This window comes from Ailuropoda melanoleuca, chromosome 14, assembly GCF_002007445.2.
Source record: "Ailuropoda melanoleuca isolate Jingjing chromosome 14, ASM200744v2, whole genome shotgun sequence".
NCBI lineage: Eukaryota > Metazoa > Chordata > Mammalia > Carnivora > Ursidae > Ailuropoda > Ailuropoda melanoleuca.
This window is the reverse complement of record NC_048231.1, coordinates 44,895,160-44,908,651: the sequence shown is the minus strand read 5'-3', so window position 1 is coordinate 44,908,651 and position 13,492 is coordinate 44,895,160. Positions and strand designations below refer to the sequence as shown.

Genomic DNA, 13,492 nt, shown 5'->3' with positions numbered 1-13,492 from the left:
CCTTCCTTCCTTCCTTCTTTCCTTTCTCCCTCGCTTCCTCCCTCCCTCCCTCCCTCGCTCCCTTCCCGGAGTAGTATTCCGTGGCATGATTTACCCACTCTTGGGTTGAAAACCATCTGGGCCATTTCCAGGTTCTGCCTGTTACAGGTGGAGTCACTGTGAACGCTGGGGCACACAGGGCTTTGTGCATGTGCCGTCTTAATTTCTCTGGGATAAACGCCCAGGGGTGCGGTTGCTGGGCCGTGTGGCAGTTGCGTGTTTAGTTGTGAAAATCGTGTTTAATAGCAGCTTAATTCTTCATCAAGAGAATAGACCATAATTTACTCTGTCACTGGATATATATTGCTTCTAATTAATGTGCAATTATAAATGATTTTATACTTTGTCCTGAAATTATCTTTGTGTTTCTGGCTGTTTCCTTGGGGTGGACTCCCATGAGTGGAGTTGCTCACTGTAGGATGGGAGGCTCCTCCTTGTCCATACTGCCCAGCCCAACACAGGCTGTCACGCACAGTTGACCAGGCTGGGGTGCTCAGAAGGCCCCGGGGCTCATGGGCTGGTGGGGCCTGTGCGGGCTTGTGGTGGGCGCTGTCTGGAGAGCTGCAGGGGCTGCGGAGAAGGGGGCAGGCAGAGCGAGTGGAGCCCAGCTGGCCCGCGTCGATGCTTCCCTAACAGTCCTCTGTCATGCCCATCAGTGCTGGATGCCGGGGACCTGGCACGAAGTTTCTTTAACCGGCTCTGGGAAGTGTGCAGCCAGTGGCAGAAGCAGGTGCCCTTGACCGCGCGGGTTCCTCAGCGGCAGTGGCTGGTCTCGGTGCATGCCATCCGGAACACCCGCCGCAAGATGGAGGACCGGCACGTGTGCCTGCCCGCCTTCAACCAGCTCTTTGGCCTGTCCGTGAGTGCTCTGCCTCCAGTGCTCCTCCTCCCGGGCCCCAGTCAGAACAGCTCAGGAGGCTGTGCGTAGGGGGCAGGGGCCCCCGGGGTTCCGAGCAGAGCCAAGACAGGAGTGATGCCTGTAGCTGTCCTCTGACGGGGGTGAGGCCAAGCACGTCACAGGGTTCGCGGAGGCCCAACCCATGGGCCCAGCCCTCCTGGGCCAGAGCAGCCATCCGCCACCTTGCTTTCCCAGCTAAGGGACTGAGGAAAGGGAATGATCTGCCTGAGCCTGTTAGAAGGGGAGGCCCCAGGCGTCGCATTCGCCTCATGGTTGCAAGCCCTGCTTTGTCTCAGGCCCCGGGAGCCACCTGGTACATCTTCCCTCATTTTATGCTCCAGCAACTCCTTGCAGAAGGTGAACCGAGGCTCTGGAGGCTTGTCCTTTTCCAAGTGTTGCTGCTCCCAAGTGCTTGAGTCAGGGTGACCTACCTGATGGCCAAGGCCATGCTGATTCTTCTAGACCCACCCCAATCAGCGTCTGGGCCCCACCCCCCCAGACCCGGAGCCTTAGGTGACAGCCTGGGTCAGGGCGAGGTCGGTGTGACTCCCACTGCACTCGCCACCAGGACCCCGTGGACCGAGCCTACTTCGCTGTGTTCGATGGTCACGGCGGGGTGGACGCTGCTCGGTTCGCTGCCGTGCACGTGCACACCAACGTTGCCCGCCAGCCGGAGCTGCACGAGGACCCCGCCCGAGCCCTCAGAGAAGCCTTCCGGCGCACCGATGAGATGTTTCTCTGGAAAGCCAAGCGAGAGGTGAGAGCCAGTGTGGTCCAGCAGCCGTTGGCATGAGAGAGGCTGGTTCGCATGAGAGAGGCTCGGCGGGCAGAGGGAGAGAAACAGAGCACTTGGTGGTGTCAGAAGGTCCCCACTGAACTCTGCTGGTCATCATGTGACTTCATTCTTACAGTAATGGGAGGCTGGCTTTACATTTGCACAGAAGCAGCATGAGGCTGGCCCGTAGCAGCATCGACCAGCCCCACTCTGGTGGGGGTGCCGGCTGCACAGGGGGCAGCCTGTTAGATGCGCCAGGGACTCTGTTTTGATCCTGTATGGCAAGATGACAGGCACAGAGGCCACCTTGGAAGAGGAGTTTTATTACTTCCAGTGCCCAAGAGGAGGCCCCAGGCTTGGTCCAGAGGCAGAGGGAGCCAGCACCACATGGTGGAGCCTTCACGGTGGCCTCACCCGGAGGCCTGGGCGCAGCAGGCCGAGGCAGCACAGGCGTTCCGGCAGGTGGAGGATGGGATAGTGTGAATAACCTGGATGGGCTCTGGGCTACCGGCGCTGCCCCAGCCATCCAGGCCAGGGGGAAGAGCGGGCACGAGAGGCAGACGACGGGGCTGAGGACATGCGTTCAGACCGGCTGGCTCCTGCATGAAGTTTGTGTGCCTGGGGGCACATTTGCTATCTTTAGTGATCGGCCCATCCTGGGAGGGGCACTCTCTCTGTGATTAGCAAGCACCCCAGTTTGTCAGAGCGTGAGAAAATAGGAGCGCCCGGCTGGCTCCGTCGGAAGCCCGTGAGACTCTTGATCTCGGCTTTGTGAGTTCGAGCCCCGTGTTGTGTGTAGAGATTACTTAAAATTTTTAAAAATCTTAAAAAAAAATTTTTTTAAAGAAGAAAATATAGAAAATAAAACCCATGATTAATGCATGGCCCCCCTTCCCCTTGGTCACCCAGGCAGGGTCTTGGCAGGCTGCTGGTGCCCGCTAGGCATGTTCCTTCCTCAGGAATCGTAGCCAAGTAGGGAGCAGGCATTTGTTTCTGAAAGAGCGCACCCGACCCCTCCTCTGTGAACTTGACCACCCGCTGACCCTCACCTGCAGAACTTTCATGGGGCCCTCCCCGCAGCCCTGCGAGGTAGCTACTAAAATTGTGTCCATTTTAGACACCAGGAAACTGAGGCCCAGAGAGCTCAGAGGACCTGCCCCCATTGACATGGCTCATCGGGAGACTTGGAAGGGGGTGCACTGTCATCAGACGCTCTGAGCACAGACCTCAGCGGAAATCGGCAAAGCTAGACTTTGCCTCTTAACAGAAAACCACATAGCATCTAGAACTGTCAAGTGGGAGCCCGGTGAAAAACTGACATGCCTCAGCCCCCGTGGCCACGGTCACCCCGGGCCACCTCCCAGAGTAACGATACTCTGAAGCAGGTATTCAAATTAGGGTCCTATTATTTTAAGGTAGCTTTATTGAGAAAATTGACATGCGTCCCAAGTGTACAATGTACAGTTGGTTCAATAACAAGTGACGTGTGCAGTTGGGTAGGTTTTGGCATTTGTCTGCAGCTGTGTAACCCTCACCACAGTAGCAGACGTATCCACCCCCCCACCAGAGTTTCTTCTGTCCTCCGTTACCCCACCCTCCTGCCCACGTGCTCCGCAGACAAGCACTCGTCTGCTCAGACGTAACCGGTGATAGACCTCGTGCTCTCTAGAGTTGTGTGCAAACGGGACCACACAGGCTGTGCTCTCCCGCCACACAGCGGAACCCTCAGGAGACTCCTCGTGCCCTTGTGTGCTTCAGCAGTCCGTTCTTTTTGCCTGGCTGAGCACTGTTCCAGGAGTCGGTCAGTCTGGACGGCAGCCGGCCGACCTGCTCCCTCTCCCTGCAGCGGCTGCAGAGCGGCACCACAGGGGTGTGTGTGCTCATCGCCGGAAAGACCCTGCACGTCGCCTGGCTCGGGGACTCCCAGGTCATCCTGGTGCAGCAGGGACAGGTGGTGAAGCTGATGGAACCGCACAGACCTGAGCGACAGGTAAGGGCCCCCTCCCTCTTTGCCTGGGACAGCCCCAGCCCCCGTCATGCTGCACCGCACAAGATAGCGGATGGGCAATGAAGTAACGGGCCCTGGACCACTCCTAGGGAGCTCCTGGTGTTCTTCCAGAGGGAGGGCCCTTGTGACTTGAGTGGCCAGGGGTTGGGGGGGCTCCCCTAAAGCTGGGGTCAGAGGGCAGGGTCTTACCTTTGTGCATGTGGGCCAGGGGCGGCCGGCCACCTGGGCTATGGGGGGAGAGGGCTTCAGTGAGGAGGGGATGCTGAGCCGGGGTCAGAAGGAACCAGGTTTGGGGCTTCGTTGGGTAGAGGCTACGCGGGGATCCTGAGGCCACTCAGCTCTGAGCCTTGGGGTCCTCACCTGGACACAAGGGTGACCTTCCTCCGTGGACCGCATCTCACAGGCGTCCAGTCTGTCTGTCTCCTGAAGTAGGAAAGCGGGGAGTTCGCATGCTGGGGAGTGCCCGCGTGCCCTGTCCCCGCTTGGCTTTTGCCACATGGATGGGCCTTCCATGGCATTCCACGTAGCACGGGAAGTGTCCCCACCCTTCCGTAGGGCTCTTTGGAGCTCCGTTCTTCCCCAGTCCTGTCTGTGGACGTGGCGACTCCCTCAATCTCTTCATGCTAAAAACAGGACAGCAATGGATAACTTGGTCCAGTATCTCATTGCTCAGGCCCAGCACATTAACAGAGCAGACTCCTAGAAGTGGGATGGAGGGGTTGGGATGTTCGCAGTGGCAGTCCCGGCATGGTTGCCGCACTGCTCCCCTCGGGCTGTGTGTCCCTGGAGTCCCTTTGCCCATGGTCCCACAGAACCGCAGGCTCCTGCCAGTCTGAGAGGAAGGCAGGCGGCTGTTGGGTTCGTGTTTGTCTTACCGGCTGAGGCCGAGCCTCTTCTCAAACACTCAAGGTCATTTCCGTTGCCTTTCTGGAGAGCCCTTCCTTCTTGTCCTTGGCTCATTGGTCCCCTGAGCTGTTGCTGTAGTTCTGATCAGTTTGTAGGTCAGCTCCTTGTCTGCAGGGCGATTTGCAAGTAGCCCCCTGCTTTGTCTATGTTGATGGGCTTTTGCCTTGTAGACGCGTTGGTTTTTATGTAACTGAAAGGAGCTGTCCTTTTGTGGTTTCTAGATTTGGAAAGCACTGCAGGGAGTGTCAGCCACTGATCACCAAAACAGCCAGGAATGACAGCATTCCTTGGCCTCACCTCCCACATACGCTCTCCCCATCGTATAGAGGAGAGGACTGAGGCTCAGAAAGGTTTAGTGACCTGCCCAGAGTACACAGCTGAGAAATGGCAGCTGCCCTGTGTCCCTCCACTGTCACCGCAGCACTGGGGCATTTGGCACCTGCTCCCTGGCAGACCGTCCTACCCTGAGATGGGCAGTCAGGTGAGATGTGGTCTAAGTCAGGACTAGGTGCGAGCCTCTGCTCCGGGTGCCTGGACTCTTCCTGCCCCCCCACATCCCTGCAGGCTTGCTGTCCTGCGCCACCTCTGTGACCCAGCGGGGACTTTTCCGGGCAGCCTTTCCAGAGCACTGCCTGAGCCCTGCCATGTGGCACCGTGGCAAAGAGCACGGCCAGCCAACCAACCTGCATACCCACCTGCCTCTCCCCAGACCCTTCTGGGTCTCTCTTCCCCCTCCCCCTGTTTATTCCTTCCTCCTTCTTCCCTGCCCACATTCATGATCCTTTTTGCCTTTTTCTGGCACTGCTCACACCACAGTGGGTTCTCAAGCCCAGAGGGAGCCGTGCCGGCAGCTCAGGGCTCCTGCAAACCTTCCGAGTCCCACTGCCACCTCCTCCGCAGGGAACCGCGTGGGAGACCCAGCCTTTGGGATCAGTGTGCCCCCTCCCTCCCACCCTGCAGTGGGTCTGTATGTGCACAGAGACCGTCTCCAGGTGGAAGGGCCCACATCTGTGGTCCCAGAGAGAGGGGACTGGGCTGTCTGGCAGATACTGTCCCGTGGGGCATGGGAAGCTCTCAGCTGAGGAAGCCGATCCCCTGGTGCCTAACATGGCAGTGCTGCTTTCACTTTAAGGGGGGGGGGGGGCTTCGAGAAAGGACAGGGCCTGGTTCAGGTTTCATCCAGCCCTGCCAGGTGGCCACACGCAGCGACCTGCAAGGAGGGGACAGTACCCCAGAGTGAAAGGGGAGGCAGTGGGGGTCGGCGGCCGTGGCTGCTCTGGCTGTGCCTGCGTCCTAGCTGACGTGGCCGTGCTGCATTCCGAGGACGACTGCAGCTTCTTCAGGGTTTCTCGCCGCTCTCCTAATGCCTCCTCCGGGCGCCTTTCGCGGGCTGCGGCTCCCAGCGCGGTCTCGGAAACCAGCGCATCTCCGCTGGCGCCGCCTCACTGGGTGCCCGGCCCCGGCCCCCACTCCGGCTGTCCCCCACAGGACGAGAAGGAGCGCATCGAGGCCCTGGGCGGCTTCGTGTCTCACATGGACTGCTGGAGAGTCAACGGGACCCTGGCCGTGTCCAGAGCCATCGGTAAGGAGGCGAGGGGCGGGAGACCAAGGCCTCTTGTCTGAGGCCCGAGGGTCACCCCGCTGTTGGGGACAGCAGCGTCCTGTGCTGATAAAGCACCTGTGGTCTGTGGGGCCGTGTGATCAGACCGAAGGGCCTCTGGTGAATTTAGGTAGCGCGCGTGCAAGCACCTCAGAGACTTCTGTCTCACACGAATAATCCCCGTTTCAGTTGTATGCGATTATCTCCTCGCTAAAAACAGTTGCCCGGAAAACCCTACGAGGAGACCCTTGGATAGCTCCTATATGTGCTGGAAGGTCGTTTGCGAATATTCCATAAATGAGGATTATCGATTTTCCTCCCCCCATTCATGCTGATTCTTTTCTCCATCTTGGAAAAAAAAAAATAAGGAAGAATCCTGTTCTTCCAGAATCCTATTTTCTCAGCATCGTGCTGCTGCTGGGCCTCAGACTGGGACTTGGCAGCCACACCTCTCCCCCCAGGTACTTAGACACCACTCCGTTCCTGCTGAGCTCTGCGATGCACCTGTCCCTCCCGGCCCCCCCGGCTGGCACCGGCCTTGGAGCCCTTCCCCCTGCTGCTGCCGCCGTTGGGTCACTGGACACACTGCTGTGGGGGGGCGGCAGGGTGGGCCTCTCCAAGCAGAGGCTCCTTCACGGAGGGGGACACCCAGGCAGTTCTGTGTCAGGAAACGGCTCGGGCTGGTGCACACTTGGAGGGCAGGAGTGGAAGGAGGGGACCCGCGGGCCTGGGCAAGGTGTGAGGAGGGGGCGGTGGGTTCCAGTAGAGCTTTGAACACAAAGCCAACAGGACTTGCTAGCAGATTGGATGCGGGGTCCCAGGGAGAGTGTCCTGAGGAGAAAAGCCACAGACCTGAGTACATGGAAGGAAGAGTGAGGTTCTCCACCTCAGCCATCCCCCCTCTCCGACTCCGGACCCAGCCCCACTGGAAGTGAAGAGCCTGTTTGTCGGGCTGACCTCTGGCCCGGCTGGGCCCTACCTTGGCCAGAATAAGTCTACCACATTGCCCTCTCTTGTTTTCTTCAGAGCCCTTAGCACCGCGTGAAATTATCCAGTTTCACCAGTGGGCACGGGTGTCAGAGGAGGGTGGCCGCGGTGAGGCCCAGGCCTGGTGGGATGGCATTCGGCAGTGGGCAGCCTGGCCCTCTGACGTGAGGCCCTTCTCTCCCATACCCAGGGGACGTCTTCCAGAAGCCCTACGTGTCAGGGGAGGCGGACTCAGCCTCTCGGGAGCTGACGGGCTCCGAGGACTACCTGCTGCTGGCCTGTGATGGCTTCTTCGATGTTGTCCCCCACCAGGAGGTCGCTGGCCTCGTCCAGAGCCACTTGGTCAGGCAGCAGGGCAGCGGGCTGCAGGTTGCCGAGGAGCTGGTGGCTGCAGCCCGGGAGCGGGGCTCCCACGACAACATCACAGTCATGGTGGTCTTCCTCAGGGACCCCCGAGACCTACTGAAGGGTGGGGCCCAGGGGGCAGGGGATGTGCCCTCTGGCCTCTCAGAGCCAGAGACCAACACTCCCCAGAGAAGCTAGGAGGTGCAGGCCCCCTGCCCCCACCCCATGCCCCTCCCCCTCAGACGCCTTAGGACCTGGCTGGCCGAGGTGGGCAGGCGGGTGCCCCCCTCACAGTACTTTCCCTGGGCCCCGATTCCCCTGTGCAGCTTGCGTCAGTCCATCCTGGCGGCTGTGGAACTGCACTGGGTTGGGGGGGTTGTTATTTATGCCCTGCTCGCGCAGGCGGTGGGATGGCCCGGATCCCCGAAGGAGGCCTAGGGAAGAGACCTCACCAAAGAGAAGATGACCCGGGAAGTGGAGCAGCTCTTCTCCCAGGCCCACTGGGTAGGGGCAGGACCAGAGGCCACAGGCGCAGGCCCGCAGCCAGACCAAAGATGCCGGGCACACGCATGGGGCAGCTGGGCGCTGCATGTGAGGCCCCGGGCAGACCCAGGGGCGATGGACATTTCCAAGTGTATCCTGGATGTCCAGCACAGGTTTCTCATTGGCTCCCCCCTGGCCGCAGCTAGGAGGACTCCTCTCTGTAGATGCGTCTGGCTGGTCCTGGCCTGCCAAGCCGACTTCCCAGAGCGGGAAGAGCGGCCCCGTTGGGAAGGAGGGAGCACCAGGAATCTGGTCTGCGGTGGGCCCTCGCGGCCCCAGCCTCCCCGGTCCCCTCCCAGCCCGCACACATCCAGGGAGGGGAAGGTCAGAGAAATGACACGTGTGTTTTTTGTTTGTGGTCTTTTTCTTCCCGCAGGGAAGTCTGACTCAGAAGCAGTATTTCAGGTTTTTGTCCTTGTTTCGTCAGTGCCAAGTTGACCTTGTGTCACATAACTTAAGCAGCAGAGCTTAGCATTTATTTTATTCTTAGGAAACTTAAGTATTAATTTTTTTTTAGAAGAAACTTCTTTTGCAGTATTACTGAATTTTTTTTTTCCTAAATCAGGATTGAAACAAAAACTTTTCCAGGTGGTGTTAATAAGCCATTCAAGTGCCTTAAACAGCTTTAGGTAAGGCTAGAACCTGGGACGGGTTCGGACTGGGACGGACTCTACTAGGCATGTTTCCGTTTTTACAAAAGCAGGATTTATTTTGTTATAGTGGCATGATTTTGGCTAGAATTCTTCCCGGATGAGTTCCTTCCGCCTCTTGTGATTCCATTTGCTGCTGACACTTAGCAAAGCAGCCCCTAAGAGCATAGGCTGTGCTGTGTGGCCTGGGCCAGATCGCAGGGCTCTGAGAGTTCGGGGTGACCCGGGCCCCACACCAGCCTCCCTCCACACCTTGGCCCTGCTGCTCATGTCTCTGGCTGGTGCCCAGGCTGAGGGACTGGGTGAGCGCCGTGAAGCGGGCTCCTCGTTTGACTGGAATGTCCTAGAAGGTCTTGTGTTAGTAATCAAATTGGTTTCATTGGGAAGCACACTTAGAGGCCCTGGCGAGTCCCGAAGCAGCACGGGGCGGGGGGGAGGGGGGCTTAGGCTGTTTGGAGCCTATCCTGCCTACCTGCCCCATGGCCACCAAAACCCTTCCTCCTGTCTCCCGCCTGCCACGGCTGGCCCCCTCTGCCACCTTGCTCTGCCCACAGCCCAACACCTGGGGAGAGCTCTACATTCCCTGGCATGCTGTGGGCAGGGGAGGCTCGGGAGCCACAAAACTTGGGTGACTCGGGCTACTCCTATCCGGTGAGGCAGATATAGCATGGGTGTCCAGTTGGAAGTGGCAGGGCTGGGTGTAGAGTCCAGGCAGAGGCCAAGGGCCCAGAGAGAGGGGTGTCTGGGGGAAGGACTCAGGCCTCCAGGTCTGAGAACACCAGTGGGAGGCTTAGCTGAGGCTTCTGGAGAATGTCACTGGGAGGCGGGCAGCAGGAGGAAGCTTGGCCCCAGGCCCCAGCTAGGAGAGGGCAGAGAGGACCCTGATCCCAGTGCACCGAGGGGGGCCCTGCCAAAGAGGCGGTGGGTAGTGGGAGCCTCGGTGGCCCTCGTCAGCCCAGGGAAGCCCCCCTCCCGGCCCCCCGTCCAGGCAAGTGGGCCCTGCAGCAGAAAGGGAGGGAGGCAGCTCAGGGCAGGCGGTGGGGCAGTGGGAGATGCCCCCACAGGCTCTGAGTTTAACCCTCACTCCCACGGCAGGGCCCAAGCAGCTCAGGTGATCCGGGCGGTGCCACGGCCCGAGGCTCATTATGGAAAGCATCTTAAACATGGTCACCACAATTCAGAGGTTTGGTGGGAGCCAACAGTGACCTAGTATTGCCCCACTTAATCTGAAAGCCCTGCTGCTTTCTGGGGTTCTGAAGCCCCCTCTTTGGCCCTTCCCAGCACAAGGCTGGCAAGAGGCAGCATGTGGCCCAGCCCTTCACTGCCGGCCTGGCTGCCCCTGGGCATGAGCTTAGCAGAGGGAGGAGACGTGGACTTCTGTTGTTCTCCTTTCTTTGCCAGTCTGATTCCGTGATTGCCACCAAAAGTGGGGCTTCACCCGTGGAGCCTGGATCTCACCATGTAGCGGCCTGATTCATGCCCTGGCTCCAAGCTCTACCAGGAGATCTCTGCAGGCTTGTCCCAGTGACCACCCCCCTCTGGCAGAGGCTTCCGTGGTCTGGTGCCGCTCACCCTTGCCTTGGGGTGAGGGGGCCCCTGTTCCTCCTGCACGGACACCGGCTCTGTGTAAGCACCTAGGCATAGAGGTCTCTTTCCTCTTGCCCGGGGCTGGACTGGGAACCACTGGGCGTCTTCAGCCTCTGAAAGGCCTGGCCCACCTCCTTTTCAGACCACAGCCCCATAAAGGCCCCTAACTGGGACCTCAGGTCTGGAAGCCTCGATCCCCTTCTCAAATCCTAGCTTTGCCACCAGCTCGTTGTATGAGCTGAGCCAAGTCATGGAGCCTTCCTGGGCCTCGGTGTCTCCTCTCTAGGGCACAGGGTTGCGCTGAATCTGTGATGCCGGAGGTTTGGGGGCTCCCCGGGGCAAGCCTGGTGCGGCCTAGGGAGCTGCTGCCAGTGCCGCGGGAGCCCTCCCCGACTGCTAGCAGGGAGGGGTGATTAAGTGTTATTAGTGTCTGTTCTTACAGTTAAGTGGGCTGGAAAAGAACGGAGCTGTAGATGTTAGCCCCGCATACGGAACACGGAAGCTCCCAGAGCAGGCCCTGTGGTAGGGCTGACTCTGAGCCAGCAGGGGCGGGGCAAGCAGGCAGGCTCAGCTCCCTCCCTCCGCCGGTGTGAGGCAGGGGGGCATGGAGAGGGGCAGGGCACAGCTGGGCTCTCCCTGACCCAGCTTGTCCTCAGCACCCAGGACGAGGAAAGGGGTGTGCTTTAGGGGGGACGGTGACGGGGGCAGGCCCCACTGGAGGCGCACAGGCTCTCTGAAGTCCCGAGCCCGCCTTGGGCCACAGCCCTCTCTCCTCCTCCCCTCCCCAGTCAGCGCTCCGCCCTCACCCCTTCCCCTGCACTGCCAGTTTGGAGTCCCGGGCACAGGTGGCCCGGCTACCTCAGCAGTATTCCCGGGGCCTGGGGTACCGCGCCGGAGGTCCCTCGGCCCGGCCCTGACAAGGGCTCAATGGAAACCTGCTGGGCCTGTGCAAAATAAGCTGATTTGGGTTTGATTCTGCCTGTAGCCCAAGAGAGGCAGCCCCAGGAGGCCTGTGCTTTTCGCCGAGGCTCCGCAGCTTTGCCAAATGCGCCGAGCTTTGCCATTCATGCGCCATGCCAGCCTTGCCAAGGGTTTATCTGTGCACGTCTCGGCAGGGCTCCTGGGAGGGGTGTTCTCTGCAGGGGGCGTCTTGTCCCGAGATGGGATGGCTGTCTCCCCTGTCTGCAGGTATGAGTTCCAGGATGAGGGGGCCAGAAACTCGGTCTCCTCCCAGGGGGCACTGTGCTCACGTGTCAATAAACCACGAGTTCTGAAACCCTGTCCCTGAGTCCTGCCTTTTCTCACCTCCGAGCACCTGGTGCCCCTGAGTGTCCAGGGTGTGTTTAGAAGCCGTTAGGGCACCGGGCGCCCATCTGCCAATCTCCCCCCAAAGGCAGCAGACTAATTCAGAAGACTGCCTTGCCTCCTGGCCCGCCAGTCCGGCCTGGTTCTCCTCCCCGGGCTCCAAGCCCACCCTGTGCTGGCCACACAAGGGCGTGGCCACTGGGAGCCTCTGCGGGGGCGGCGAGGAGGGGGGTGAAGCTCGGGGGCACCTCACAATGTTGGGGAGCCCATGGGAGCCTGGAGTGGCCCAGAGACACTGAGGATGGGGACCCTCCCAGCAAAACACTCAGATGGGAGAGAGCAGGCCAGCAGCTGCCAGGAGCTCTCTTGTGCTCCTGGCTGAACTCAGACTCCAGGGAAACAGGAAAACATCCAAAATGCCTCCATGCAGACACTGCTGAGCCATGGCCCCAAAATGCCGCCTGAATGCCCCAAAATGGAAGGGAGGCACTTGTGTTTGGGGGTTAGTTGGGGCCAGCTAGCCAGATCTCTGCGTCCCTTCCTCCCCTCAAGCCCTGCCCTGGGTGCCAAGCCTTTGCCCACGTTTGGGCCTTGCCAGACCAGCTTCTAGTCCCTTCCCAAATCACCCTGAGAGCTTTCCGTGCCCCTCCCACTCCAGGCCTCATTGCAAGAGAGGCAGCTTTATCTGTCTCCGTCATGTCACTGAGAGGGGGCTGGGGCTCCCAACCAGGCCCTGAGCACCACCCCCCAGCCCCGCCTACTCACCCATCTGTCTCCCCCGCCCTGCCCGGGCCCCTCCGCCTCCTTGGAAGCTCCCTGCAGAATCTGCCCAGCAGAACCTCATTAAGTATATGCTGTCTTGATTGTTCACAAACGAATTGTGTGTCTGAATCTCGTTTCTATAGCCAGATGGTGGCTCCACGCTCCCCCCTACCCCACTGTCACTGAGCTCTGAGCCCCCGCCCCAGCCTGGGAGAGCATCCTCTCTGGGCCCATTGGGGAGGGGGTGGGGGAGGCCTGAGGGGCCAGGCACCAGGCAGCCAGGGACTGAGTGCCTTCTGTGGCAGCTGGGTGTCACTCACCTGCCAGACCGGCCCATCATGATGGCAGGTGGGGGCTGGGGATATCAGCCAGGCTCTCTGCCAGCAGGGAGACAAACCTACACCCAGAGGCCAAGTCTGGCACAGAGGACTGTCTGCCTGCAGGAAGGGTGAAAGCAGGGTGGTCAGGACTGGGGTGGCGGGCCACTCAGCCTGGGGAAGCATGCTCAACAGTGAGCAGAGCCAGGGAGAGAGACTGGAAGCCAGCTGGGAGGACCGATGACTACCTTGCCCCCAGAGTTCCCCTCAGAGGGTCCCAGAATGCCTAGCTACCTCCTGGTCCTATATGGCACTCCCATCCTTGTCAGGCTGATCTGGGGCAGAACGAGGTTCTGAACCGTCAAGGACAGGGCCTCGGTCAGGCCCACACACAAAGCCACATTTCATCAGGGGTCTGCTTCTGGGCACTCAGGCTAGTGGAGTCCCAGACATCTGCGTGCCCGAGGCCAAGCGATGGTCACAACCTCCTCAGAGCTGCCCTGGGCTTGCTCCAACCCGGGCAGAGGGTCCTGGGCAGGCACCGGCTCTGCCCGTCCCAGGCAGGCCCGTCCCAGGCAGGCCCCTCGGTCATGATGGCTGTGGCGTGGGAAACCACCGCCCCTTCTCCTCCCTCTTTTTCTCCCTCTCACTGCTCCTTCCTGAAATTATAGAAGTACTAGGACAGGGGCGCCTGGGTGCTCAGTTGGTCGAGCGTCTGCCTTCAGCTCCGGTCATGGTCCCGGGGTCCTGGGACCTGCTCAGCAGGGAGT

General features: G+C 60.1%; 1 protein-coding gene across 2 annotated transcripts in view; it reads left to right on the top strand.

Annotated features, from left to right (window-relative positions):
- PPM1F (protein phosphatase, Mg2+/Mn2+ dependent 1F) overlaps positions 1 to 11,619 on the top strand; it is a 27,095-nt gene extending 15,476 nt beyond the window's left edge. For both annotated transcript variants that reach the window (XM_034642079.1, XM_034642080.1), the window contains exons 4-8: positions 696 to 898; positions 1,506 to 1,694; positions 3,559 to 3,702; positions 6,115 to 6,208; positions 7,404 to 11,619. In XM_034642079.1, coding sequence (XP_034497970.1) covers positions 696 to 898; positions 1,506 to 1,694; positions 3,559 to 3,702; positions 6,115 to 6,208; positions 7,404 to 7,756 — 983 coding nt within the window. In that variant the 3' untranslated portion in view covers positions 7,757 to 11,619. The remainder of the gene's footprint in view (positions 1 to 695; positions 899 to 1,505; positions 1,695 to 3,558; positions 3,703 to 6,114; positions 6,209 to 7,403) is intronic.
- Positions 11,620 to 13,492: the final 1,873 nt, after the last annotated feature.